This window comes from Grammomys surdaster, unplaced genomic scaffold (genome assembly GCF_004785775.1).
Source record: "Grammomys surdaster isolate TR1022 unplaced genomic scaffold, NIH_TR_1.0 209, whole genome shotgun sequence".
In the NCBI taxonomy this organism is placed as follows: domain Eukaryota; kingdom Metazoa; phylum Chordata; class Mammalia; order Rodentia; family Muridae; genus Grammomys; species Grammomys surdaster.
This window is the reverse complement of record NW_021604654.1, coordinates 305,294-330,621: the sequence shown is the minus strand read 5'-3', so window position 1 is coordinate 330,621 and position 25,328 is coordinate 305,294. Positions and strand designations below refer to the sequence as shown.

Sequence of the window (25,328 nt, the reverse complement as noted above, 5' to 3'; positions counted from 1 at the left end):
AACTCTCCCTGGGAAGCACCAGGGACTTCGGGAAGAGTTACTGGTGAGAGAGCCTCTGCTTCAGATAGGCTTGGCTTCGAAGAGCGTCGCTTCAGACAGGCTTGGCTTCGAAGATCAGGTTGCCGGCTTCCTTGAGGCTCAGATAACAGATGTATCAGCTTGTCTGTTCTACAGTTTTTATTTTGTGGTGGTGGAACTGGAACCTGGGACCTTACTGAGTGCAGGCTTTCTGTCTTTGACCATGCCCCAGCCTTCTCTTGGGGGGATACTAGGCAGGGCTCCACCTCCACTAGCCAGGGCCACAGCCCCACACTGAGGGATTTTAGGCAGGAATTCCACCCCTGAGCTATGGCCAGACATTTTTTCCTTTTTTAATGTTGTTTTCTGTGTTTTGTTTTGTCTTATTATATGACACAGAATTTCTTTGTGTAGCCCTGGCTGTCCTGTAGCTCTGTAGACCAGGCTAGCCTCCCACTCACAGAGATCCTCCTGCTTCTCTACAGTGTAGGAATTAGGGTGTACTCTACTAGGCCCTGTCCTAGAGCGTTTTTTAAATTTTGATTCCAAGTCTCACTAAACTTCCCAGGCTGCAGTAGAGCTTGTAATCCTCCTGCCTCATCCTCCAGTTAAATTTTCAGTGTGTTGTGTGGGAGCAAGGCTCGGTGCAGAGTGTCTGCCTTGCAAGCCCCAGGCCCTGCCTCAGTTTATCCACCCCCAAACCCCAAATGGCTTCTTAAAACCTGGAGTGATGCTGCACACCTTTAATCCCAGCACTCAAGAGGCAGAGGCAATGGATCTCTGTGAGTTCGAGGCCAGCCTGGTCTACAGAGTGAGTTCCAGGACAGCCAGTGCAACACAGAGAAACCCTGTCTCAAAAAAAAACTAAGTTAAAATGTGAACATATTGCCACACCCAGCCCCCCCCCCCACACACCGTACTCTCAGTCCCAGCAGGCTCTTTTTTATTGAACAATGAGAAGAACTAAGGCCTCTTTTCTCTCCAGCCATCCTGAAATTTCAGAAAATTAAGCAGAGGCCCGCCCCTCATCAGCGGGTTTGAACCCCACCGCATCAAAGCGGCCCCCACCCCTGAGGCTGGACTTCAGCCACCAGGAAATGCCCCATGGATGGAGGAAGTGAGGGCTCCGAGTCCTGGGCTGCTGGACGGACATCAAAAGCCGCCAGGATCTGTCTGGACGCCCACCCTGGGGGTCTGCGTGCTGACTCCTTCCTGCCAACCTTCCTCTTGTCTTTTCTGACCTTTGCCCAATTCCAAAGCCTTTCTAGGGCACACCCCCCTTCCACTCATGAGGTTAAACAACCATCCCCTCTCGGTTGGGCTTTTTATCTGGCATTGTCTCCGGCTCCCCTGGCCAGAGACTTAACTAATATCCTGGCCTCCAGCTTTGATCCTGCCTGACTCTGAAGGCTCTCAGCCTGCCTGGCTCCTCAGTGCCCTTGCTAGGACATGCAGTTTTCAACCTGGTGACACATTCCTGGTGACTTTTCCAGCCAGGGAGGCACAAGGGAGGAGGTGGGATAGCCTTGGGAAGTAGAAACCTGAGCTGAATCCAAAAGGGCCAGAAATGCAGAGACCTCTGCCGCTGCTGGGTCAGAGGCCGCTGGAAGCTGTGTATATTGTCCCAGGACTGCCCTCTCAGCTCCGGGGAGGTGGGGGCAGGAGGGGAAGGAAGAGTCAAGGTCTCTGTTGATTATGAAGAGAATAACCAGCCAGCCTGGGCTACGTGAAACCCTCTTTAAAAAGTAAAATACGCTGAGTCTGTGGTCATAGCTCAGGAAGTAGAGATTGTTTGTCACAACTTGTCTTGGGTTCTGTCCCCAGCAACTGAACGAATGGGAGGTGGCGGCTAAGGTGTTCATCCCAGCACTCTGGAGGTCAGAGGTGGAGGAAAGAGGCTCCAGAGTGCTGGGCTACAGCAGGAGTTTGAGGTCAACGTGGGTTACAAGAGACCTTGTCAGCAGATGGAGGCCACGGGGTGGGTGGTGACAGATAGGACAGGAACAGAAGTTAAAACCCAGGCAGGAAGCCGGGCGTTGGTGGCGCACGCCTTTAATCCCAACACTTGGGAGGCAGAGGCAGGCAGATTTCTGAGTTCGAGGCCAGCCTGGTCTACAGAGTGAGTTCCAGGACAGCCAGGGCTATACAGAGAAACCCTGTCTCGAAAAACCAAAAAAAAAAAAAAAAAAAAAACCCAGGCAGGGTCAACTACCAGTTAAACAGTCACCCAGAGCTGTCACCCCAGCCGGTCTCTGCACAGGTCCTCGCCCTCCGCCAGTGACTTGGCCGAGAGCCTCAGTTACCACACGTGTGAAGTTTGGGTCAAGCACTGAGATTACACGCTTGCCCGAGGAAGACTGAAAAGAAACCCCGCCAATCTCCTATCTCTTCCTATCTTTTAATCCCCTTAGGCCAAGATCCAAGAGTCGCCTGTTATCTCCTGTCCAGCCCAGGCCAGGCCTTCTCCCCGAGCAGCCTGGGACACCCCTCCTGTTGTGCAGCCCAGTGCTGGATCAGAACCGGAGCCTTCTGCCTCCACATCCTAGAGCTGGGATGGAAGTCTGTGGACATTTATTTAGTTTGAGGCAGGGTCTCAGTGTACAGCCCTGGCTGTACTATGTACAGTGGGTTGCCCTCACATGTAGAGATCCTCCCGCCTCTGCCTCTAGAATCCTGAAGAAATGGCCCCCACACCTGGGTCACACATGTTGCTGGGAGCACAGACGGCTCTTAGGCAAGGGAAAGACCAGTCCGTTTGGGACTTAGGGGTTCAGAACCAACCTGCATGTCTCCAGATGCCCCTGGAGGAAGGTGTACGGTGATTCGGACCGGTAACCCCACCATCAAGAGGGTACGGTGCAGGCCTGTCATTCAGTCCTCAGGAGGTGGGAGGACAGCAGGACCAAGAGTTCAAGGCCAGCCTCAGTTATAAACCTGAGCTTGAGGTCAGCCTGGAAGAAGGGAAAAAAAAATGTCAGGAGGAGGGGGAGGAGGGGGAGGAGAACACTTGTCCCACTGAGGTCCCATGATCCGGGCCTGGAATTGTGTGGGAGTGTGCGCCACCTGTGTCTCTTGAGTCACCAGGCCAACAGAGGCCCGGGTTCCCCTTTCTTTGAGTGTGTTCCACAGAACCAACCAGTAAGTAGGAGTGAAACCAGGCGTCTGCCACGTGGGGCGCCTGGCACCAGCAGCCCTCATTAAAGACTAGCCTGTATTTTGATGTTCTGCCCAACTATTACCTGTAATTAATAATTAATTAGCACTAATATGCCCCCTATGCCTCCCTATGTATGTCTGGAAGTTTATGGGATCACCCCGTGTGTTCTCATTCTGGGCCCTTCTGCAGAGAGGCAGGAGTGAGCAGCAGCCTCCAGCTGGAGGCTAGGTGGGGCTCTACGCAGGGGTGAGGATGGGTTGCAGACATTTGGATCTGGGCTCCCTTTGCTTAGCTCATCAACCTTCGAGGCTGAGGTTGGAGGACTGAGAGTTCAAGGCCAGCATAGGTTGTAGAGGGACTTCGGGGCTAGCCTGGACAGCTAGTGGACGCTCTCTCAAAACAGAAAAAGTCGTGATTTGTGGATGCAACCCAACACCCACGGTGTTCCGGAAAGGGAGGCAGATCAGGAGTTTGAGGTCATCCTCAGGTGCGTACTGAACTTGAGGGTAGCCCGAGCTACATGAGATCCTGTCTCAAAAGAAAAGGCTTTCGGGTTGTGAAAGGATAAATCCGGTGACTCCAGCACCGTGGAGGCAGGACGTGGGGAGTTCTAAGTTGTCTTTGGTTAAGCAGAAACCTCAAAGCCAGCCTGGGCTACAAGATATCCTTTGTTAGAAAAAGAAGCAAACAAAACTTTTTTTTTTAATCAAAGAAATTAAAACACGAAGAAAGTAAAACATAAACTGATTAAAGCCTGAATCGCAGGGGCGGCGTTAGGACCGCGAGAGTGCGGCGGGCTGAGGCCACGCCCCCTCGTGCTGATTGGGCGCCAAGCCGAGGCGCGCGGCTCCGGTTGGCCAGCGTGGCCGTCGCGGCGAGGCTCCGCCCCCGAGGCGGCTCCGGGGAGCGGCGGCCGCTGCGTCGCGCGGGGCGGCATTGCGGTGCGCGGGGGTCTGCGGCCGCGATGTCTTCTCCGTCGGGCGACGCAGGCCCGGGGCCGCCGCGGACGCTGTCCCTCGCCGCGCGGCTGAGCTTCGCGGTCGGCCACTTCCTCAACGACCTGTGCGCCGGCATGTGGTTCACCTACCTGCTGCTGTTCCTGCACTCCGTGCGCGGGTACAGCTCGCGGGGCGCGGGGCTGCTGCTGCTGCTCGGCCAGGTGGCCGACGGGCTCTGCACGCCGCTCGTGGGGTACGAGGCCGACCGCGCCGCCTGCGCGCGCTGTGGGCCCCGCAAGGCCTGGCACCTAGCGGGTGAGCCGTCCTCCCCTCTGTCATCCTGTGTCCCGGCTCCCTGTTTATGACACTGTGTCTGTCCTCTCTCGCTCCCTGTAGCCTGTCCGCTGACTGCCGTCCGTGGCCGGGTCCTGTGCCCTCTAGCCGGTCAGGATTCCGTCCCGTCTTCCCTGACTATCGCCTGTGTCCTGTGCTCCTTCCTCTGCTCACCCACTGCTTCCCATGTGGCTCCTGTCTGGGGCGGCCCAGCATGTTGTCGCCGTCCGTCAGCTGTCACTCGGTGTGGACAGTGGAGAGGTTGGCCCCGGGGTTGTAGCCACTCCCTGTGGAATTCCAGCCTGGTTCCTGGAAGGCTCTGGCCCTTCGCCTGGGGTAGTGGTCGCAGAGCCAGCCCCGCCCCTTGGTGACATTTATTTGAAGACAGAGCAGTGGCCCAGCGGCAGCTGCCAGTCCCCAGCCCAGGGGCTGGAATTTCCCGTTTCTCAGGATTATTCAAGGTTGTGGACCCAGGAAGACTCCAGGACTAGGAGAAGGGTACAGTGACCTAGTGTGGGCTTCAGGCACAGCCTGCACACCTGGTACTATATTTAGAAGCTGAAGCAGGGGGATGGCTGCTTCATGAGACTCAGTCTCCGAAAATGGAAAGAAATACTCAGAAGGAGATGCCAGGCCAGCCTGACTTCGCACAGTCTGGGAACCTGGGTCCCTTCACAGTGGGACAGACTGGAGAGGTGCCCAGGCTGGCCTCAGAGTCAGTCCCCTGCCTCCCAGGTGGGGTGCTGGGATTAACAGCTTGCAGCACTATCTTAGGTCCGATAGGACACCCAGAACTAGACAAGAGCTCTCAGGTTAACTAGGCCCAGAGCTAGGCAATGGTTAACTCGGCCCAGAAACAGCAGGGTGTGGAGTGGTCATGAGATGGAATCCCCAGACCTTACAGCGGCTAGAGCAGCCCCTGAAGATCTGCCCTGTGCCCCTCCCAAGGGTTGGTTTCATTTCTCAATCCAAGGCATATTCTGTGCTGAAGTCACCTCCGGGCAGGAAAGGGAAGTTGGGAGCCCAGTGCCCGACAGGGGCTCAGAAGCCTTTCTGCAGGGTTCTGTGTCTCATGGGGCCTCAAGTTCATCCGTGTAAAACTGGTGTGAAAGGGTTGGACACAGTGCTCACAGCACACACAGAGCCCAGCCTACCTCCCAGTGCCCCATCAACCCTGCACTCAGGAGGCTGAGGCAGGAGGATCAGGAGTTCAAGGACAAGCCTGGGCTATGTGGTGCCATCGCCTTCCCCCAGATAGAATGATAATGTCCCCCTTTAGCTGCAGAGAGACTGCTGTTAACCCACCTAGGACTCAGTTTCCCCAGTTCTGGCCTGGTTGCTTAGGATAGAGAAGGAACTCAGTGGTAACCACATCCACCCATGGAGCCTGCGGTCTGGTGGGCAGGTACAGCTCAAAGCAGTCCCCAAGTGTGAGGAGCCCAGGGGCTGCGGATGCGTCAGGCTGAGAGATTGGTGGGATGAGAGGATGCATCTGAGTAGCTGTGCAAAGGCCCTGGGGCAGGACAGAGCCTAGTGTCGGAGGAGGCCCTGTTCCAAGCAGGGGTGGACAGGACGGGTGCTCAGGGCATGATGGGATGCTGGAGGACCTTGCATTGATTATATATATGTTTTCTGAGTTGGTGGCATAGGTTGGGGCACCCAGTGTGTCCTGGATGTTGCAGGATCTTCTCTGTGCCCAGGCACAGGAGCAGCCTTGACTCCGAGCCACCTGGGCTCCAACTCCTCCCCGCCCAGCTGGGGAAGGAGAGCGTAGGACAGGTAGTAGGTGTGATGGGGTGACACCGATCTCAGGGCCATCGAGGGATCCCCGTTCTTGTCCTTTCAGCCTGCCCTAGTTACAGGTCCTTAAGGTCGGGTCAGTTCCCTTTCTCCATCTGAGCCGAGGGTGGAGGCTGGCCCCTGGTCTGTTTGCCTGCCTCGGTTTCCCCTCCCCCCTCCATGCTGCTCCTCTGTCCCCACAGGGACGGTCTGCGTCCTGCTGTCCTTCCCGTTCATCTTCAGCCCGTGTTTGGGCTGCGGGGAGGCCACGCCCGAGTGGGCCGCCCTACTGTACTATGGGCCCTTCATCGTCATCTTCCAGTTTGGCTGGGCTGCCACACAGATTGCCCACCTGAGTCTCATCCCAGAGCTGGTGACCAGTGACCACGAGAAGGTGGAGCTCACGGCCCTCAGGTACATCAGGGCAGGGGACAGTGACCTAGCCAGGTGTCCCTGGAACCTGTGTATCTGTGGTCTACAGCTGTGTAATGAGTGAATGCCGGGTGACCACGGGAACGGGTGCTATCTGGTCTCCGCACTTTTCTTTTTTTCTTTTTTTTTTTTTTTTTTTTGCTGTTAGTTTTTGTTTTTGTTGGTTTTTTTGCAGGGAGGGGATTGTTTTTGTTTCTGAGACAGGGTTTCTCTGTGTAGCTCTGGCTGTCCTGGAACTCACTCTGTAGACCAGGCTGGCCTCGAACTCAGAAATCCACCTGCCCGTGCCTCCCAAGTGCTGGGATTAAAGGCGTGCGCCACCACCACCCGATCAGCTCATTTTCTAAAATATTTTGAATTAGTTTCTTAGTTATTTGCCCAGGCCGGCCCCTAGCCTAAGCCTCCGGAGCGTCTAGGTCAGGAGGTGTACGTCACTGCGCCAGCCTAGGGTGCAGCTGTAGGAGCCGGGGCGTCTCGGCCTTCTCTGAGGATGACAGAGTGGACTGTGCTCTGGGGCGCACCCTAAAGCCAGCTCCCTAAGGTGACCTGATTACGCCGGGCCCTCCAGGGACAGCCTCCCTTCAAAGGGACTCTGGCTGACCAAGTTCTCACATGACCCCTGTGTTCTGTAGTGGATGTGTAGCCTGTCTCTGGCTGGGGGCAGGGTGGGGGGAGGACACTGACAGGGTGGGCTAAGGGCGTGGCTACTGCAGCCACCAGCTTGAAAGTTTAGGTGACGGGGCCCCGGCGGGCTGACAGTATTTATTGAGCACTTACTGTGTGCTGAGGCCCGGCCCTCCCCCATAGGTATGCGTTCACTGTGGTTGCCAACATCACCGTGTACGGCATGGCGTGGCTGCTGCTGCATTTGCAAGGCTCCGCACACGGGAGCCAGGACATCGGTGTGGGTGACCAGCTGGGAGTCCAGGATGTGCCTGTGTTCCGGGTAAGTCTGGCCGCATGCTAGCCCAGAGCCCCCGAGCCTGGGCGAGCCGTTGCTGACCCTTGCTCTCCTCCCTAGACCCTGGCCCTGCTGGTGGTGGCTGTGGGAGCCATCTTCTCTCTGCTCTTCCACTTGGGAACCAAGGAGGGTCGCTGGCCCCAGCACCGGGGGACCGAACCCAATGAGCACAGCCCCCTGGTGGCCCCCGCAGCCCAGCCACTGCTGCTGTGGAAGCACTGGCTCCGCGAGCCGGCCTTCTATCAGGTGGGTGTGGGCTGAGGGGATGGAAGAAACCAGGACAGATGTCACTGACCACTCCCCACTCACCTCCCAGGACAGACATCACTAACTTCCCACCCCCCCACCCCACCACCTAAGGCAGCTGACATCAACAGCCTTCCATTTCCCATGCAGGCATAAATCCTCATCTCCACTTTCCAACTGGGACAGACATTACTAATCAACTTTCCATTCCTCAGCCAGGGCAGACATTACCAATCACAGATCTCCCCCTTCCTGTCCCGGCGCCCTGGCCTACTGGCCAGTCAGACTTAATGAATCAGCACTGTGCAAGCCCTCAGCTTGTTTCTAAAAATCCCCTGACTGGTCGGAGGGAGTGCACTGGGTCTCCCACTGAGCCCTGGTTTGTCCCCCTGTTGATCTGCCCACAGGTAGGCATGCTGTACATGACCACAAGGCTCATTGTGAACCTGTCTCAGACCTACATTGCCATGTACCTGACCTATTCTCTCAGCTTGCCCAAGGTGAGTTGTGGGTGTGTGGCGACAGTGGGAGGTGGAGTCCCTGTTGAGACACCCCTCTTGACTGCCATTGCCTCTTCCTCCACAGAAGTTCATCGCCACCATCCCCCTGGTGATGTACTTGAGTGGCTTCTTCTCCTCCTTCCTCATGAAGCCAGTCAACAGGCGCATAGGGAGGAACGTGAGTGGCAGGTGCTACTGGAGAGGTGGGCAGGGGTGGGGACTCCCCCAGGGCAGACTGCGGCCTAGAGCCCAGAGTCCAGGCTTCTTGGGCCCTCTGGTTGCAGGCAGGGCTCTGGAAACCTCCAGACTCTTCCTTCCAGCTGCCTGGTGGGCTGAAGCCTTTGGACTGCGTACCCCATGCAGAATGGGAAGTAGACTAGTAATGTCTGACTTGGCTGTGGAACACATTAGTAATGTCTGCTCTGGGCAAAGACCAGTAATGCCTGTCTTGGGTGTAGAATAGGACAAGTTTTAATGTGCCTTTTACTGGGCTGAGGACCAGAGAGGGCGAGTGTCCGGTGCAGGGTGCCCAGCAATGTGGGTCTGACCCAGGCCCCGCCTCCTTCCTCCCTAGATGACCTACTTCACGGGGCTGCTGGTGATCCTGGCCTTCGCAGCTTGGGTGGCCCTGGCAGATAATCTGGGTGTGGCTGTGTACGGGGCCGCAATGCTGCTGGGTGCAGGCTGTGCCACCATCCTTGTCACCTCCCTAGCCATGACAGCTGACCTCATTGGCCCACACACGGTAGGGCTGGTGGGAGGAGCCTGGGGGCGTGGTTCGGACGGGGCCTGCGCACTAACCCGTTGTGTGTCGCCCCAGCATAGTGGAGCCTTCGTGTATGGTGCTATGAGCTTTTCGGATAAGGTGGCCAATGGGCTGGCAGTCATGGCTGTGCAGAGCCTGCATCCCTGTCCGTGAGTCCGTGTTCCTCAGCCTCGGAGAGCACACATTCCTTCCTTTGGGCAGTTGTTTATTCAACAAACACTGAGTTTCTTTTGAGCTGGGTGCTGCGGGCTCAGTCTGCAGGGCGCGCAGGGCCACTCAGACCCTCACAGTGTGGGTTCCTGAGCCACCCAGCCACCCCTGCTGGCCGGACAATGGCAGTCGTGTCCGTAACTGCTAATACGGGAGTGGGGTTGACGTAGGGCAGGGGATGGTCTAGGAGTCAGACAGGAAGCCGGGAGGCTCCCTGAGAACCTCTGGACCACTGGAGGGCCCGTGCAGAGACCCTGGGGCAGCTCTGAGGAGTCCGTTCGGGAGCCAAGGGACCAGGGGCAGGGCTGTGGGCTGCAGGAGACTGAGCAAGCACATACATGCGTGCACATATCTGGGGCTGTGTGTCTAGGGTCCCTGGAACTTGAGAAGGGAGCCACAGAGGCTGCTCCAGGGGACACTGCAGCAATTCTCAGGGACCCTTCCCTCCCATGTCCCTCAGAAGCCCTCTGTTCCCTAGCTCTGAGCTGTGCTGCGGGGCCTGCGTAGGCTTCTACCACTGGGTGATGACAGCAGTGACCGGCGGCGTGGGTGTGGCCGCGGCCCTGGCTCTCTGCAGCCTTCTCATCTGGCCCATCCGAATTCGCACCCGTGGGTCTCCATCACTGGGACTTGGGTGGGGGCGGGGTGCGACCTGGGACCCGCCCTTGCCAACACTATCCACTGCTTATTTCAGGGTTCCGCGGAGACCAGCCCTGACTTCTGGCTCCCCAGGGTGGCGTGATGAAGGACCACGCAGACACCCTGACCCCCGATCTCCCAACCTGCTTGGGGTCAGAGGGCACGGCGTGCGGGTGGGGGTGCCGGCCACGCTTGCTGAGCCCTAGGGGCCCGTGGGTGCCCCGTCCCACTGTCGACTCGGATGCACCCGCCCGCGGAGAGGCTGCCGGGGACGCATGCCCGGGCTGCGCGTGGGAGACATTGCCCGGCTCATGGGGACACAGACACGAGGGTCGGAAGCACGGCTTTATCAGAGCGCGGGTGTGAAGGCCGGGGGCGGCTGGCCGGTGGCCGGGCAGGGGCGCTCGAGGCCCCGCTGTCGGAAGTCCTGCGCCGTGAATCGTGGCCGCTGTGGCGGCGACAGGTGCGGCACATAGTCCGACCGCCAGGGCAGCTGTGCCCCGAACTGGTTCCTGGTGGCCACTGCGGACACGACGGACGAGCTCTGCGTGGGGCGTGTGCTGGCCAAGCCCGCTAGGCCACGGCCATCCTGCGCTCCCAGCCCGCACTGCCCACCGCCCACCTATCCTCCTTCCTCGTCTTTTTTTCTTAAGAGTGTCCCTGTTTTGTTTTGACACTAGCTAGCCCAGGCTGGCTCCGGGACTCAGGTTCCCCCTGCCTCTGTCTCCAAGACTGGAACGACCCAATGCAGCACGGCCCCGCCCCGTCCCATCCCCTCCGCTCACCGAACTCCTTGCCGCGGATTTGCCTGTCCCGCCACTGCAGGCACCCCCAGCGCGTTCCCGGGTTGAGGTACTGCGCGGGGATCGCAGGGTCCCAGAAGGCCGTCTCCCGCAGGTGCTGAGTGTAGGCTGCGGGAGGCGCGGAGGGGGCGGTGTCAGCGTGGGACCCGCGGCCGAGCGTGGCCGGGGGCGGGGCACTCACCGGGCGGCAGGCCGCGCTGCCGACTCTGGAAGCAGCCGAGCCAGCGTGAGTGGGCCTCGCGGTACGGACTGTCGAGCGCCCGGGGCATCGTGTACCAGGCGTCGCACGGGTTCGAGTTGGTCAGGCCGGTGTACCACACCTGGCCGGCCGCGTCCCGTCCCATGGGCGTGAACTTCCAGCGCGTGGCTTGCTTGATGGCCGGCGCCCAGCGGGGCCCCTCCAGGGACAGGTAGTCATTGCTGAGAGAGGATGGGGACTGAGCCGGGACGTCCTGCTGGACCAGCCACCGCCCCCTGCCGTCGTCTCCCGGAGTGTCTGACCCGTTTACAAAGGTGCTACGGAGTGCGCCGCCACCCGCCCTGCGGCGTCTCCGCACCTCCCCACCTGGACTCTAGCTCATGTGGCCGAGGATGGCCCTGCTTGTTTGACGCAGTTGTCACTGTTGCCCAGTGTTTACCACAAATCCTGCCTCAGCCTTGCGCCACTGACGGCTGCTGGGGGACGGAGGGAGGGGGAGGGAGGGCCCAAGCCTGTAGCTCCCCACAGACGATGCTCCTGATTGGAGGGCGCATGGAAGGCCATGCAGGCTGCAGTGCTGGTGCTTGCAGGGAAAGGCCCCGCGGCCGAGGCGGCCTGTCACCAACACCACAGACGACCCAAGTCTGAGCCAGCCTGTGAGATGGGCCTTTTCTGCTGGGTGTGCTGGCAACACTTAGCACGCGCTAGTTAGGAGGGTCTCTGCGGGCTTATGAATAGCTGGGGATACACAGGAATCTAAAAAGGAAGGGCATTCTGGCACATGGCCGCCACTGAAGCCCTGTGGGCCGGAGAACCAGCTTCCTCAGCTACCGACACCTCATCACACCCAGGAGGAGGGCTGGGCACACTGCTGCCACCACCTCTCCCACATGCCATGGTTAGACTTGTCTAGGATATGTGGGAGGGGCAGAATTCCATTGTTGAGCCTGGCTGTTTCCAAACCCGAGTTTAGAGTTCGAGACTCCTCTACTTGGAGTGGGGTGTGCACAACCCTTTGCTGGGCTACAGGTTACGGGCGGGGGATCTGATGTCTGGGTGAAGAGGCACCAAATGCAGGGACCCACCGGTATAGATGGTCTGGGAAGTAGAGTTCAAGGGTGCCCGAGGGAACGGAGGGCCGAGAAGCCTCCCGCCTCACGTTCTCCATGTCTGGCCCTGCCTTCCCAGAGGCTCTAGTCACCAAGGCCCTGGGGCCATTGTTGACAGGGACAAAGGTATCCCAGCAACAGGGAAGCAGGCAGCCACAGTCCATGATCTCAGCTTACTTCCTGCTGTGTGGCCAGGACCCTGAGTGTCCCACGGCAGGAGGTCACGCCCTCCTTGAGCTTGGGTCCCCATCCACAGCAGCCACTCACCCCACCTCCATCTGTGTCCTCAAGACACATTGAAGGAAGGGCACATGAGTGACGATGGTGCTCAGCAAAGGGACCCAGAGACAAGGGCCACAAAGTATGGGTTCCATGACAGGGTCCATGATAGAGACGTCCACAGAAGGAAGTGGATACCTGGAGTCTTCAGTTGGTCATAGAATGTGCTGGAATCTTTGGTGGCGTCGGAAGCCCAGGGTCTGCTCATTCTGTTAGTGCATCGTGTGTCCTGTGTGTCTTATGTCAATAAATGTCACCACAGCCAATCTCAAAGCTTAGCCAGCCCTTTACAGCCTGTACATGTGGTGCTCCACTTGGGTTCCTGTTTCTTCAGCAAACACCACCTCCCACTCTGGTCACCAACATGCTAAGCTTGCTCTGCTCCAGGCAGGCCTCTGGGGTCCCCCAGCCAGTCAGGGTCCTGGCAAGCTCAGGGTCCAGGTCTGTGAGGTGTACATGAGGGGTGTTTTTTTTTCCTGTAGGCTTTGGTTCCTGACCCCCTCTCAAACCCGACTCACCTGAGCACAGCTCTGCACAAGATCAGGCCTTACTCTTGCTGTGTCCAGCCCATCCCTGACCTGCACACCCTTCATGGCCCTGCAGGTCAGTCACAGCTGGCTGCTCGGTCCAGGGCAGGTGCTTTCTGACCCACACACCAGGAATGTCAGGAATCAGAAGGCAGGCTGCACTCTCCCCTGCATGTGGAGTGTGTGTGTCCAGCAGGATTCCCTCTAGCCAGAGGTCACAAAGGCCTGTGGACATCTTTTCTTTTTCTTTTTTTGGTTTTTCGAGACAGGGTTTCTCTGTGTATCTCTGTCCTAGAACTCACTGTGTAGACCAGGCTGGCCTTGAACTCAGAAATCCACCTGCCTCTGCCTCCCAAGCACTGGGATTAAAGGCATGTGCCACACTACCAACCTGTGGACATCTTAAGATCCCCATTTGGGCATTTTGGTTTTGGGGACTGGTTGTGACCCCTGGTGAGTGCAGAACTCACTAGCTTGGGCTTCAAGTAAGAATCCAACAAGAGGCTGGGACTCCCCCCAGGCCTGCAGTCAGCCAGCCTGTGTCCTGGTGGCTTCTCCGGCCATCAGCATTTTTGGGGACAAGGCATCAAAACACAGGAGACAGACCCCAAGGTGTCACAAATACATATATACACACATGCACACACCATAGGCCACTGCCACCACACTGGGGCTCCCCAGGGAGGAGGGGCAGTAGAAATGGGGTCTGAAGACAGGAAGGCCTGGGAAGCTCAAAGGCGGCCAAGAGGAGGCGGACAAGGCAGAGGAAGCAGCTGGCTGGAGACAGGGCTGACACCCATAGGAAGGGTTACAGGAGGCGCACACACAGACACAGGGTGGCAATGCAGTTGGAGTCAATGCAACTAGAAAGTCACAGGTCCCTGCCAGCGCCTCCCAGGATGTTCTGGCTTGGGTGAAGCTGGGGTGGCTGTTGGGAGGGACACGATGGCTCTGGTCCCCAGGTCCCACTGGGTTTGGGGGTTTGATGGGCCCTCAGCCTCCTGCTCAGCGGTGTCCAACATGGCTTGGGCAGAGGTAACAGGTCGCAAGTGTCCGTCTGGCTGAGGGTCCCCGTGTTCCCGTCCCAGACACTGGTTCCACAGCTCACAAGGAGGCATTTAATGAGACTCTGGGGTCTCTGGCCCGGTTCCCGCCCGCCAGATGGCTCTGGGGACGGCAGGTACAGCAGGGCCCACGCGTGCTGGCTACTCCATCTCTGCCCGTGGGGCTGCACATCCCGCCTGCGGGTCTATCGGATCCGGGTGAAGAGGTTGAGCACAGACACAGATTCCTGGGAACGGGATGGAAGTGACTGGCTGTGTGCCAGGGCACTGTGCGAGCCCAGGGTGCAACAGCAGGTGGACAAGCATGGACACACCACCCAGCCCTGTTACCTTTGTAGAGCGGGTTTTGCTGAAAACATTCCAGAACCGCAGGGTCTCATCTCCAGCTCCAGTGACGATGGCCTCCCCATCAGGGGACATGGCCTACAGAAGGGACAGAAGGGCACTGGCTATTTTTCAGCTCCAACAGGCAGCTTCTGGGATACAGGCAGAAGGCAGGCAGGTGCCAGGGGACATGGACCCTGGGCTAGGGCACAGGACACACAAGGCTCCTGTGGTGCTTGCCCTGATCCCTGGGTTCCCACACCTGGCAGGACAGAGCCAAGCCCACCAGCAGCCAGGGGACACTGAAACTTGTGTGCCCTGTGGAGTGAGCTCTGGCGGACAGGCCTCCCTTACTTCCCAAATCCTGGGTTAGTGACACACTGGTTTGTTAGTGGTGGCTTTGCTACTAAGACTAGAAGCAGACAGCAGGAAGGCTGGCATTCTTTGACCTTCCTAGCACACCACAGGGAAGCCTGTCAGAGGGGGGCCCAGGACGCTGGCAGCAGCAATGGCTGACACTCACCAGGTAGAGGACACGGTACGAGTGGCCAGTGAGCTTGGCCACCTGTGTAAGGGACGGGTACTTCCACACGAGGATCTGGTTCTGTGAGTAGCCGTGTGTGCTCACCTAGTGGAAGGGTTAGGCATTGGGGCTGCAGAGGGCCTGGGGTTCCCTGTGGGCTTCCCTCAGTGGCATCCTGGTGCCTCACAGACGGGACTGACCAGGACACACTGCCTATTCCTGCAGCCCAAGCTGGCATCACACAGTCCCCCAGCTATCAGGCTCCCCCAGGCCCCCGGGGCCTCACTGCTCTCTGGGCTGGGCTGTTTCTTCATCCTCCCCATACCCACTGTGCACTTACCAGCTCGTTGGCGTGCTTGGACCAGGCTAGGTTGCACACTTGTGAGCCTGTGTCAATGCACTGCAGTGGCTGGCCTGTCAGAGTGTTCCAGAACCGGATGCAGCGGTCGGCCGTGCCACCCCCGGATGCCAGCAGTCCATGCTGGTGTGGGGACCAGGCGATGGCCTTCACGGCTGCCAGGTGCTCCGTGTACTGCTGCACAGGGCTGAGGCTGGAGTGGTTCCACACGAGCAGCTGCAGGCAGGCCAGGGCTGTGACACAGGCCCACTCAGGGACCAGGGACATGTGCACACCTCTAGGACAGCTTTAGGGACAGGGTCCTCAAGATGACCCCAGAGATATGAGTTTCCAATACCTGGGCCATGACCTGTGTGCACTCTCTAAAACCACCCCTTCCCTTGGGGGCATCAGGTCATGCATCCTTGTCCCAGGTTCTATGGGTCACCCAGCTGAGATGACCCACAGGGACAGGCAGCTGGCCTCCTGGGGCAGCATGGGGTGATGCGACCATACCTTGTTGTCATTGCCCCCCGAGGCAAGCAGTTGGTGGTCTGTGGACCACTTTAGGCCACACACTTCCTGCCGGTGGCCCTGCAGCCGCCGCTCTGACTGCAGGGGTGGTGTGCGGATGTCCCGCTGTAGGATCATGCGGTCACGGCTACCGGATGACAACTGGTCAGCATTCCAGGCCAGCGCCCCTACAGGGTGGCACCAGGTTAGCCCTGGCCTGGTCAGAGGCTGTGTCCCAAGGCCCAGCCGGGCAGGGGTCCTCACCCACTCGCGCTGTGTGCCCCTCCAGGGTGGACAGTTTCTTCCCAGCACCGGCATCCCAGATCTGCACAAAGCCCTTGTGTGTGCCCACGGCGACCAGGTTCCCCTAGGTGACAGTGTGGCCAAGTAGCCCCGTGAGACGCTCACCCACTGCATCCTCCACAGAGACTCACGGCTATCTCTGTAAGCTCATTTTGTTGTTTTTCTTTTTATAACAAGGGCTTACTCTGTATTCCAGGCTAGCCACACACTCAAATATAGTCCAGGCTGACCTCAAACTAAGGGTAATCCTCCAGCATCAGCCTCTGGCTGCTTCTACAAAGTGCTTTGCTTAAGCCCTCCCCAGTGTTTTCCAGCAGTGGAGTCCCCTGGGCCACAAAAGTGACAGTATGTCACCACTTGGCCACCACCACTCTAGCTGGGGCACACTTCCATCCCAGCACCCAAGCCGCAGAGGAACAGCAGTCCCCAAAGGAAGGCTGAGGCACAACAGTGTGCACCTGGGCAGCACTGGGGAAGCAAGCAGCCAGACTTAGTCATCTGAGCTCTGCCTTCCTCCATCTGTGGGGAACACAGGTGGCCCCTGGGCTGAGTCCTCTGCACTCACCCGCTCAGACCAGCCCACGGAAGTCACTGAGTCCCCTTCTACAGAGAGGTCACACAGCCGGGTCACCTGTTGGCAGGAGGTTAGAGTCAGGGGCAGATGTACCCCTCCCTTCTGGGTATGCCCGACAGCCTCGGTCCCATGCTGCACCGGCGCCCACCTGGCTGGTGCACGCGCTCCACAGGTACACGCAGGTGCCCAGCCCCACGCTCAGCACGTTGAGTGAGGACCAGTCCACCAGGTTGAGGTAGAAGTCGTCCTGCAGCTCCGGCGCGTCCAGCACCTTGAAGGGAATCTTGGAGATCTTGCGCGTGGGCTTCCGTGGTGAACGCAGCAGCTTCTGACTGTGGTGACAGCAGGCTGCTGCTTGCCGCTGCCCTAGACCCCGGTGTCCCCACCACCAGTCTCAGGGCACCTGGAAACCCAGCCCTGGCTCACCTTTTGTTGCTGACAGGGGACAAGGAGTACGGGGACACATCACTGCCATCATCTGGACTCGAGCGCTTGCTGCTGAGGGAGTACTGGGGGCAGGACACGGGGCTGAGTGGCTTCTGTGCTCATGACTCGGGGAGCCATGAGCACCCCAAAGCTGACACATACACGGTAGAAGCCGCAGAAGGGATAGAACAGGTCCCACAGTGCTGCAGCCTCGCAGGCCACTGGGTGCCACTCGGCTCACCGTAAAGAGACCCTTGTGCTCTGGTGTGGACGGCTGCAGCCTCCGGTCCTCCGTCTGTGGGTCCTGCACCTTCTCGATGCCAGCACCCAGCAACTCATTCTTCAGCAGTGCGGAGTAAGCCAGGCCGTCTGCAAGGGTGGGGTGCGAGGGTTTGGGGGGGTGCCTCAGGTGGGTGAGACCTGCAGAGGCAGGGCATGGGGGAGGCCAGACTAGCTGCCAGGGTGTGTGGTGAAGGGTGGAGCCGACCCCTCACCTTTGCCGTTGTCGGAGGTGGCGTCCTTGGCTTTGCGGTTCTGGCTGGGGGACTTCTCATTTTCCTGTGGGAGAGGAGCGGGTGAGAGGGCACCACAGCGTGAGGCTGTGCTCTCCTAGGGTGGCAGGCCCTGCCTGGGACTCACGTTGATCCTGTGGAAGTTGACACTCCAGTTAGCCCCGGCCCGCGAGGGGATGAAGCGGTCACCATGCTTGCTGGGCGAGGACACTGGGGAGTTGGCTGGTGTCAGGGTTCTCCGAATCTCTGAGACCTGGGAGGGGTTTAGGATTGAGTGGGGGTGACCTTCAAGTGGCACGCAGGTCCCCCAGCCCACACCCAGTGCCCCTGCGGATGGTTCCAGGATCTGCAGGTGATGATGTTCTAGGGGATGTCACAGGACGGCCCTGTCACTCACACAGGGCACCGTGTTCTCATTTTGGATGACAATCTGTCGCAGGAGCCTTCGCTCATAGTCCTGGTCCATGGCGGGCGGGGCGGGGCCCGCAGCCGAGGGTAGCCTGTGGGTGAGCAGAAGCACATGCCAGTCCAGGCCTCTGGGACACAACAATGAAGGACAGGCTGGGCTCTTTTGTAATCTATGTTGTTTGGAGACAGGGTTTCTTGGTGTAGGCCTGGCTGTCCTCAAACTTGCTCTGGAGACGGGCTGGCCTTCAACTCAGACCTCTGCCTCCTGAGTGCTGTGTTCAGCCAGTACTGTCTGACTTATTTTTGAGACAAGGTCTTATGCTGGTCTCCAACCCTCTGTATAGCCAAGGATAACCCTGAAATCTTGCTTGTCCTGCCTTGGGTACATGTCACCATATCCAGTGATCACATCCTTTAGGAAGGCGGTGGGTGGCTAGTGGGTTCCATGCTGGTTCTGACATTTCATCAGAGCCCCGGGCCAGCCCATCATGCTGCATGTGTGGTGGGGCTCAGTCCCTAGAGGGAGGTGGGGCCAGGGCCCAGTCGCAACTCAGGGGACTGGGCCTCCTTCAGAATCAGGAGCGACTGTGACCCACGGTCTCTGGTTGTGCTGACACTTGAGATGGGAGGGGCGGGGCCAGCCACGGCAGAGCCCATAGCCTCTGTCTGATAGCACAGCCTCGGACAGCACCCAGCTCAGGGCTCCATGGCTTCAGCTTCTTCCCACCCTGCTACCTGCCGCACACACCACAGCATGAGTGCACGTGTGTGTACGCGTGCACCTGCCCCACACACCGCAGCGTGAGTGCATGTGTGTGTACGCGTGCACCTGCCCCACACACCACAGCATGAGTGCATGTGTGCTCCTGCCCCACACACCACAGCATGAGTGCACGTGTGTACACGTGTGTGTACGTGTGCTCCTGGCACGAGGTGTGAGCCTCCCTCCACTCATGGTTGAGTACACTGACTACCGTGACCCACGAAAAGCAGAACAGGAGACGGAGACGGGCTCCAGCATCCCTTCTCTGGAACCTTCCCCACATGGAAGCTCTGGACTCACTCAACAGCAGCCCTCCAGCCGCCCTGGAGCCCAGCTCCTTCTCCAGCTCCAGTCCCTTCAACAGTCAGAGAACTGTGTGACCCAAGAATTGCACTCCTAGGGCTGGAGAGATGGCTCAGTGGTTAAGAGCACTGACTGCTCTTCCAGAGGTCCTGAGTTCAATTCCCAGCAACCACACGGTGGCTCACAACCATCTGTAATGGGATCTGATGCCCTCTTCTGGTGTGTCTGAAGACAGCTACAGCGTACTCATGTTAAACATGTAAATGAATCTTTAAAACAAACAAAGAACTGCACTCCTAGATGTTCACCTGAGGTGGGCAAGTCCACACAGAGCCCTGCAGAGTTGCAGGCTCAAGGGGAGGAGGACGGGAACAGACGGCCACACGGGAGGCCCGTCCACATGCACTAGTGACCTGGAGAACATAGTGCTTGGCCTATACTGTGTGGGCTCCACAACAGGGACCATGGCCACCACTCTATCCACCCACCATCCTTAAGATAGGCTCACTGTGTACCTCAGGCTGCTCTGGAACTCGTGACCCTCCCTCCTCAGCTCCCTGGGCTGGGATTCCTGGAGGATCAGAAGTTCAAGTCCATCCTCAGGTACACTAGCTCAAGGCCAGACTGTTTACACCTGGAAAACACACAGGCTGGGAGCTGTTCAGATGTGTCACCTTGCCACCGTAGGTGAGAAGCTAACTCTGGGAGGACAGAGACTCCAGGAAGGTGGGGTTGTATACCTTCCTGCTGTGTGTGTCAGTCTCCTCCGGGACCTCACCCTACAGTGTCACAGGGTACTCAGCCGGGCCCAAGCACACTCAGGAGTGAAGGGCATCAGTCCATGCCTGCCCCAGACTGCGCTAGCGGGAGCCAGGGCCCAGCCACCCGTCTCTGCTGTGCACCTGTCCTACACTTGGCCCTGGACAGAGGAAGGCCCTTCGCCTCCTGCCACCAGGAAGCTCCCCAAGGAGGCACGTTCAGTTCATCTGGCCTCCAACCACTGGTTATGCCCTCCAGGGGCCACAGATCGTGATAAACTGGTCCCCACAGCTTGTGTGTCAAGGAACGGAAGGGAAGTGCCCACCTACAGCCATGTGTGGGGACTCAGTGTGCTGCACTGTGGCCTCAGGGCCTTGTGACTTTCTGTGGGGCTTGGCGGGCCCTGCAGGGTGCGGAGGTCCATCCTGGCCTCTACCCACTCCATGTCAGGAGCTCCCTGAGTTCCAACAGGCATGCACGTTCCCATAATCAGGAGCACTCCCAGGAAGGGCAAAAGAGACTCTCAAGGGACCCCAGTGTTAGAGAACAACTGCCCTTGATGCCCTGGCCCCACCCCTACCCAGGCACACAGCAAAAGCACAGGCCTTTTCACCCTACTCTTCCCTGGCATGGCTGGCAACAGCCACCTTCCACTCACAGGAGACTAGCGGAGGGAGACCTGACAGTTCCCATCAGCCAAGGACCCCAGGTGCCTGCAGTCTAACCAAGTCACCCCACTCAGCCTGGACCCAGGGTGCAAGAACACCCCCAGTATACATACATACACCTATGTACTCCTTCATCCAGGTCCCAGCCTATCCTAGCCAGGCAGGTTCCAGGTGACCATCACATCCTTCAGAGCTGGCCAATGGGGGTTTGGTGCCCCAGCCTGTGGGGAGAGACCCCTACCACTGCTCTCCATGGGACCAGTGCATCATTCATGTGTGCCACTGTGTGTAAAGCCTCGCATACTGCGCCCCCAGGTTCCTGTGGCAGGCACAAGGGCTCTGTCCCCTGTGGAGTACCGCACTGCTCATCTCTGTGTGGTGTCCTGGGTCCTGTCACTGCAGTAGGGATGGGCTAGAGAGGAACAAGTCACCGAGAGTAACATATGTGTCACCTTATTTTATGTGTGCTACCCTGGGGGTAGCAGTACTGGAATGGGGGATAAGGGGCTTGGCTACAGCTCAGGGCAGAGCAGGTGACTAAAACCTGTATCCATCTCCAGCCTCCAGTGATACAGACCAGGGACACCATGGCAAGAAGCTTCTAGAAGTAGGTTTCTAGGCTCTGGAGGCTGGGGTGGCGCCCAGGAGGGTGAACTAGAACTAGATACAGGTGATGGCTACACTATCCCATGAACATAGAAAAACCACGATTGCCAGTTTTCATCAAATGTAGGGTGTGAGAATGTTACATGCACCAAGCAGATAAAAATCTAAAAACATATAAAAAATAAAAATCAACCTTACTAAAAGAAAGGCTGGTGAAGACAGAGTCCCAGATGGTCACAGGGACAGCAGCTCATCCCCCCAAAGCCTTTGTGGGGCCAGGCATACCTGCCACCTGGCATGCTGGAGGCTGAGGCAGGAGGACTGTTGAATGTTTTAGGCTGCCTGAGCTAGACTGAGACTGTGGTTAGAAATAAAACCCAGGCCGGGCAGTGGTGACACACGCCTTTAATCCCAGCACTTGGGACGCAGAGGCAGGTGGATTTCTAAGTTGGAGGCCAGCCTGGTCGACAGAGTGAGTTCCAGGACAGCCAGGGCTACACAGAGAAACCCTGTCTCGAAAAACAAAAACAACAACAACAACAACAAAAAAGAAAACCCAGAAGAACCAGCTGGTGAGAGGGTTCAGAGGCAGCTACAGCCAAGCCTACAAAGCCTGAGCTGCAGCCTAGGGACCCAGGAGCTGGATGCAGAGTTCAGCCCTGCAGCCTCCCTCTGACGCAGGAGTGCACGTATACACACACAGAGACAAGTGGGTACGGAGACAGACAGTGTTGAGTCAGCACACCCTGCCGTGGTGGAGGACCACCTCTAAAACCAGCTCTGGAGCATCCAACGTCCCTCTGGCCTCAGCCTCCTACACACAGATAGACACACAGACACACACACACAGACATACACACACACACAAGAAATAAAAAATAAATGTTGAGAACAAAACAAAAACCCCTACAAGTTGGGCAGAGATGACACATGTTTTTGATACCAGCACTTGGGAGGCAGAGACACTCAGTTCTCTACAAGTTGGGAGGCCAGCCTGGTCTACAGAGTGAGTTTCAGGACAGCCAGGGCTACACAGAGAAACCCTGTCTCAAAACAAACAAACAAACAAACAAACAAATCAACCAACCAAAAATGTACAACTTTTGTGTGTGGGGCCACAGACTGAACCTAACAGCTAAATGAAGTAAACTAAGCCAAGGGCCAAGCAGGAGGCGGAGGCCGAGGAAGACTGTCCTGGACCTCAGCTGTGGGGCCGGAACCCGCCACAAGGGGGCAGCAGAGGCTCTGCCCTGGCGCCCCCCCCCCCCCCAGCACTCAGGGTCACAGGAGACAGCCCAGGTCCTGGGATTTGCCAATTTCTAAAATTCCAAGCCCCTTCTCAGATCTTCACAGGACTTCAGAAGACCGCAGATCACACTCCTTCTACATAACCCAGAACTGAAAGTCTCTGCAGTCCAAAGTCCAAGAGTCAGATCCTGCCTGAGAGAAATCCAGAAAACACACACACACACACACACACACACACACACACACACACCAAACAAATGGTTTAAAAAAAAAAAATGGGCTGGAGAGGTGGTTCAGCCATAAAGACCACATGCCAGGAGCCCAGGTTTGGGGTTCCCAACACCCATCCTAAGTGACTCAGAAGTACCTGTACCCCCAGGTGTAGGACACGGCAACCCTGGGCTTCTGTGGGTGCTGCCTGCCTGTGGCAAACATACAGACAAGCAGACACACACATATACATAAAAATAAACACAGCTTGGGGCTGCAGAGATGGCTTAGTGGTAAAGAACACTGGCTGCTCTTCCAGAGAACCAAGTTCAATTCCTAGCACCTACACAGCAGCTCAGGACTGTCTTTACCTTCAGTTCCAGGGGACCTGACCCCCTCTTCCAGTCTCTACCAGCATCAGGCACAAACGTGGTACCCAGACATACATGCAGGAAAACTACCCATACACATAAAAATAACAAGCAAAAAAGCCACACATCATTTTTTTGTTTTGTTTTTGGAGACAAGAGTTTCTCTGTGTAGCCCTGACTCTCCTGGAACTTACTCTGTAGACCAGGCTGGCCTCAAACTCAGAAATCTGCCTACCTTTCCCTTTACATGAACCACTACTGCCCAGTATCCACATACATTTTTAAGAACAAATTTTAAAGGTAAAGAGGCTATGGGCGTGGCCAGGGTGGAGCCCCTGCCTAGAATCTCCCAGTGAGGGGCTGGGGCGTGGCTCACTGGTGACCTCTCTCTTCTAAGCATGAGCAAAGGCCTTAGGTTTCATGCCCAGAACCAGGAAATAAAACACACCAAGACTCCTGCAGTGCATACTTGGCCCCTGACCCTCTAGCCGAAGGAAGCAAAAGGGCTAGCACTGGCAAAGAGAAGACACCATTGAACAAGCCAGTGACCCAGAAGCCATGGACTAAATCCACAAGCACCAAATCCACACCTGAGATCCATATTCACAACACATGCCATCCCGGCTCCCTGAGAGCCACAGCCACCAAACTCCCTCTCTCTCCAAGCCCCGGTCCCCAGAGCCAGAGGTATTCTCTGTTCTGGGTGAATCTTCACTGGAGAATCACGCTCATCCACACTACAGGAAAGAGCCAGGACTCAGCAGCCAGAGGATGAGGTCACCTCTCACGGGGTGGGGTGGGGGGACATACTTGAATTTGGGGGAGCATGGTAGGAAGGCAATACCTCTGCAGGGGGTGGTGTCAGGCTTACAGCCAGAGACAAATGAAGTTAGTAGGCTGATTTGAGGGCTCTGTAGGGGACAATGGCTTTGGGTCTGGGCAGAGGATGGAGGGACCTGGACTTGCATTTGGAGACAGAGTGGAGGTTCAGATTTGAGAGGGCATGTGGTGGGTTTGGGGACACAGAATGTCTGTGGTTTCTGACCATGTCTCCCCTGAGATGAGACACCTGGTTGTTGGCTGAACCACTAGGTGTTATATGGCAGATTTACTCCACAATCCCTTCCACTGGGGCACTCCTGGATGTGACTGTGGCTTCTGGAGGTTGACTAAGATCCCAGTTTGGATGTAGGGAGCGTCTGAGGCAGGGGGATTTACATTTGGACGTCAACAGGGTGCAGATGAATGGTTTGCAGTTGTAGAGTCTCCAGTGATTAGCTTGGGGGAGAACGCCTAAATTTGGGGGTACAGAGCTCAAAAGAATACAGAGTGGTGAAGACAGGGCGAGGTCACTGGGGACAGATCACTCTGGGATCTGACTCAGGACCTCATCCGCATTCTACGGTTTTGGTGGAAGTGCTAAAGGGTGACCTGGATTTGGGGGTGCAAGGAGCCTGACCTAGGGTCCCGAGTGGCAACACGTGGGATGCTTCGGATTCGGACATTGCTGTGTTCAGAACAAGGCTCTGGGGATGACTGCTGTGATGGACAGGGCGAGGTCAAGGTGAGGTCGCCGGGTGAGGGGACGCGCGGTGAGGGGACGCGGGGCCTCACCTGGGAGGTGGGCTTGCATTCTGGGGTGAGGGGAGCAGCACGGGTGGTGCCCTGCGTTCGAGGAGAGCTCGGTTCAGAGCAGAGCTCTGGGGACGGAGGACTCTGGCAGACTCAGAGAGCTGGCGGGTCGGGGCCCGAACTGGAGGCCTCTGGGGTGTGGGGCTCAGGGTCAGGCAGCACTGGGGTCCCTGAGAAGGAAGGGGTCGGCTGGGGGGCGGGTCCCCGAGTCACCCGTGTCCTCACCTGCCTCGCTCCGGTCGCCAGCCGGCTCCCGCCGGTCCCAGGAACACGACGCGCCCGCTCGAGTACCCGCCGCTGCGCCAGGCCCCGCCGCCGCCGCCGTTCACGGGAATCCCCCGGCCTCCGCGGTCGCTAATATGGCGGCACTCAGCGGCAACCCGACTCCCTCCCCCAGTCTGTCCCGCAGGCCGCGCGCGCGCCCGCGACCGGCCCCGCCGCCCAGCGCGTCACCGCGCCTAAGCCACGCCCCCGGGCCCGCCCCCTAGCGCCGCCACGGTTTTCCCGTGAGCAAGCCACACCCTCAGCCACGCTTACCGCCCACCACGCACAGCTCTCCCGCCAACCCCCTGTGCCCTGAGCTGTAGTCACGCCCCTCGAGTCACCAACGCCTCTCCTGGGACACGCCCCCGCACCGCCTCTGTCCCTGTTCCTTGAGGCCACGCCTCCTGGACACGCCCACCCTTGCAGTGCTCGTGCCCACCCTGTACAGCTGCGCCTGCGCGCCCCAGCGCGGAGCAGCTCGGGAGTATGGGACGTCCTTCAGGATTTAAATCAATACAGGAAACGAGGCGGCACTCGTTGCCCGGGGCAACCGTGCAGGGAAGAGCACTTCGGGAAGCTGGAGACTAAGGATGGAAGGGAAAAAAAAAAAACCACCCACGAGTA

The 25,328-nt window shown here is 58.0% G+C and overlaps 3 protein-coding genes across 3 annotated transcripts; 1 reads left to right on the top strand and 2 right to left on the bottom strand.

Annotated features, from left to right (window-relative positions):
* Nucleotides 1–4,118: 4,118 nt before the first annotated feature.
* Nucleotides 4,119–12,642, top strand: Mfsd12 (major facilitator superfamily domain containing 12). The gene is made up of 10 exons (XM_028771771.1): nt 4,119–4,428; nt 6,429–6,639; nt 7,465–7,603; nt 7,679–7,864; nt 8,272–8,364; nt 8,450–8,542; nt 8,939–9,109; nt 9,185–9,279; nt 9,819–9,949; nt 10,035–12,642. The coding sequence occupies exons 1-10, from the start codon at nt 4,140–4,142 to the stop codon at nt 10,055–10,057; spliced, it is 1,431 nt and encodes a 476-aa protein (XP_028627604.1). The 5' UTR covers nt 4,119–4,139; the 3' UTR covers nt 10,058–12,642.
* On the bottom strand, nt 10,157–12,408 carry CUNH19orf71 (chromosome unknown C19orf71 homolog). The gene is made up of 4 exons (XM_028771772.1): nt 12,067–12,408; nt 10,964–11,202; nt 10,765–10,890; nt 10,157–10,501 (listed from the first exon to the last, which is right to left on the bottom strand). The coding sequence occupies exons 1-4, from the start codon at nt 12,252–12,254 to the stop codon at nt 10,329–10,331; spliced, it is 726 nt and encodes a 241-aa protein (XP_028627605.1). The 5' UTR covers nt 12,255–12,408; the 3' UTR covers nt 10,157–10,328.
* Nucleotides 12,643–13,505: 863 nt separating the features above from the next.
* Fzr1 (fizzy and cell division cycle 20 related 1) lies at nt 13,506–24,750 on the bottom strand. The gene is made up of 14 exons (XM_028771613.1): nt 24,666–24,750; nt 17,870–17,972; nt 17,600–17,725; nt 17,455–17,518; nt 17,202–17,329; nt 16,961–17,043; nt 16,683–16,866; nt 16,526–16,591; nt 15,922–16,024; nt 15,661–15,845; nt 15,148–15,381; nt 14,808–14,912; nt 14,291–14,383; nt 13,506–14,187 (listed from the first exon to the last, which is right to left on the bottom strand). The coding sequence occupies exons 2-14, from the start codon at nt 17,936–17,938 to the stop codon at nt 14,146–14,148; spliced, it is 1,482 nt and encodes a 493-aa protein (XP_028627446.1). The 5' UTR covers nt 17,939–17,972; nt 24,666–24,750; the 3' UTR covers nt 13,506–14,145.
* Nucleotides 24,751–25,328: the final 578 nt, after the last annotated feature.

Bases quoted from the DNA above. Each gene is read 5' to 3' on its own strand.
- Fzr1 (XM_028771613.1), bottom strand. From the start codon at position 17,938: ATGGACCAGGACTATGAGCGAAGGCTCCTGCGACAGATTGTCATCCAA. The intron at 17,044-17,201 runs GTGAGCCGAGTG...TCCTGCCCCCAG, and splicing joins AGCACAAGGGTCTCTTTACG to TACTCCCTCAGCAGCAAGCG. The intron at 14,188-14,290 runs GTAACAGGGCTG...TCCCGTTCCCAG, and splicing joins GCAAAACCCGCTCTACAAAG to GAATCTGTGTCTGTGCTCAA.
- Mfsd12 (XM_028771771.1), top strand. From the start codon at position 4,140: ATGTCTTCTCCGTCGGGCGACGCAGGCCCGGGGCCGCCGCGGACGCTG. The intron at 9,110-9,184 runs GTAGGGCTGGTG...GTGTCGCCCCAG, and splicing joins ACCTCATTGGCCCACACACG to CATAGTGGAGCCTTCGTGTA. The intron at 9,280-9,818 runs GTGAGTCCGTGT...TCTGTTCCCTAG, and splicing joins CAGAGCCTGCATCCCTGTCC to CTCTGAGCTGTGCTGCGGGG.
- CUNH19orf71 (XM_028771772.1), bottom strand. From the start codon at position 12,254: ATGGACTGTGGCTGCCTGCTTCCCTGTTGCTGGGATACCTTTGTCCCT. The intron at 11,203-12,066 runs GTGGGTCCCTGC...ATCCTCTCTCAG, and splicing joins TTCCCAGACCATCTATACCG to CAATGACTACCTGTCCCTGG. The intron at 10,502-10,764 runs GTGAGCGGAGGG...TCGTGTCCGCAG, and splicing joins AATCCGCGGCAAGGAGTTCG to TGGCCACCAGGAACCAGTTC.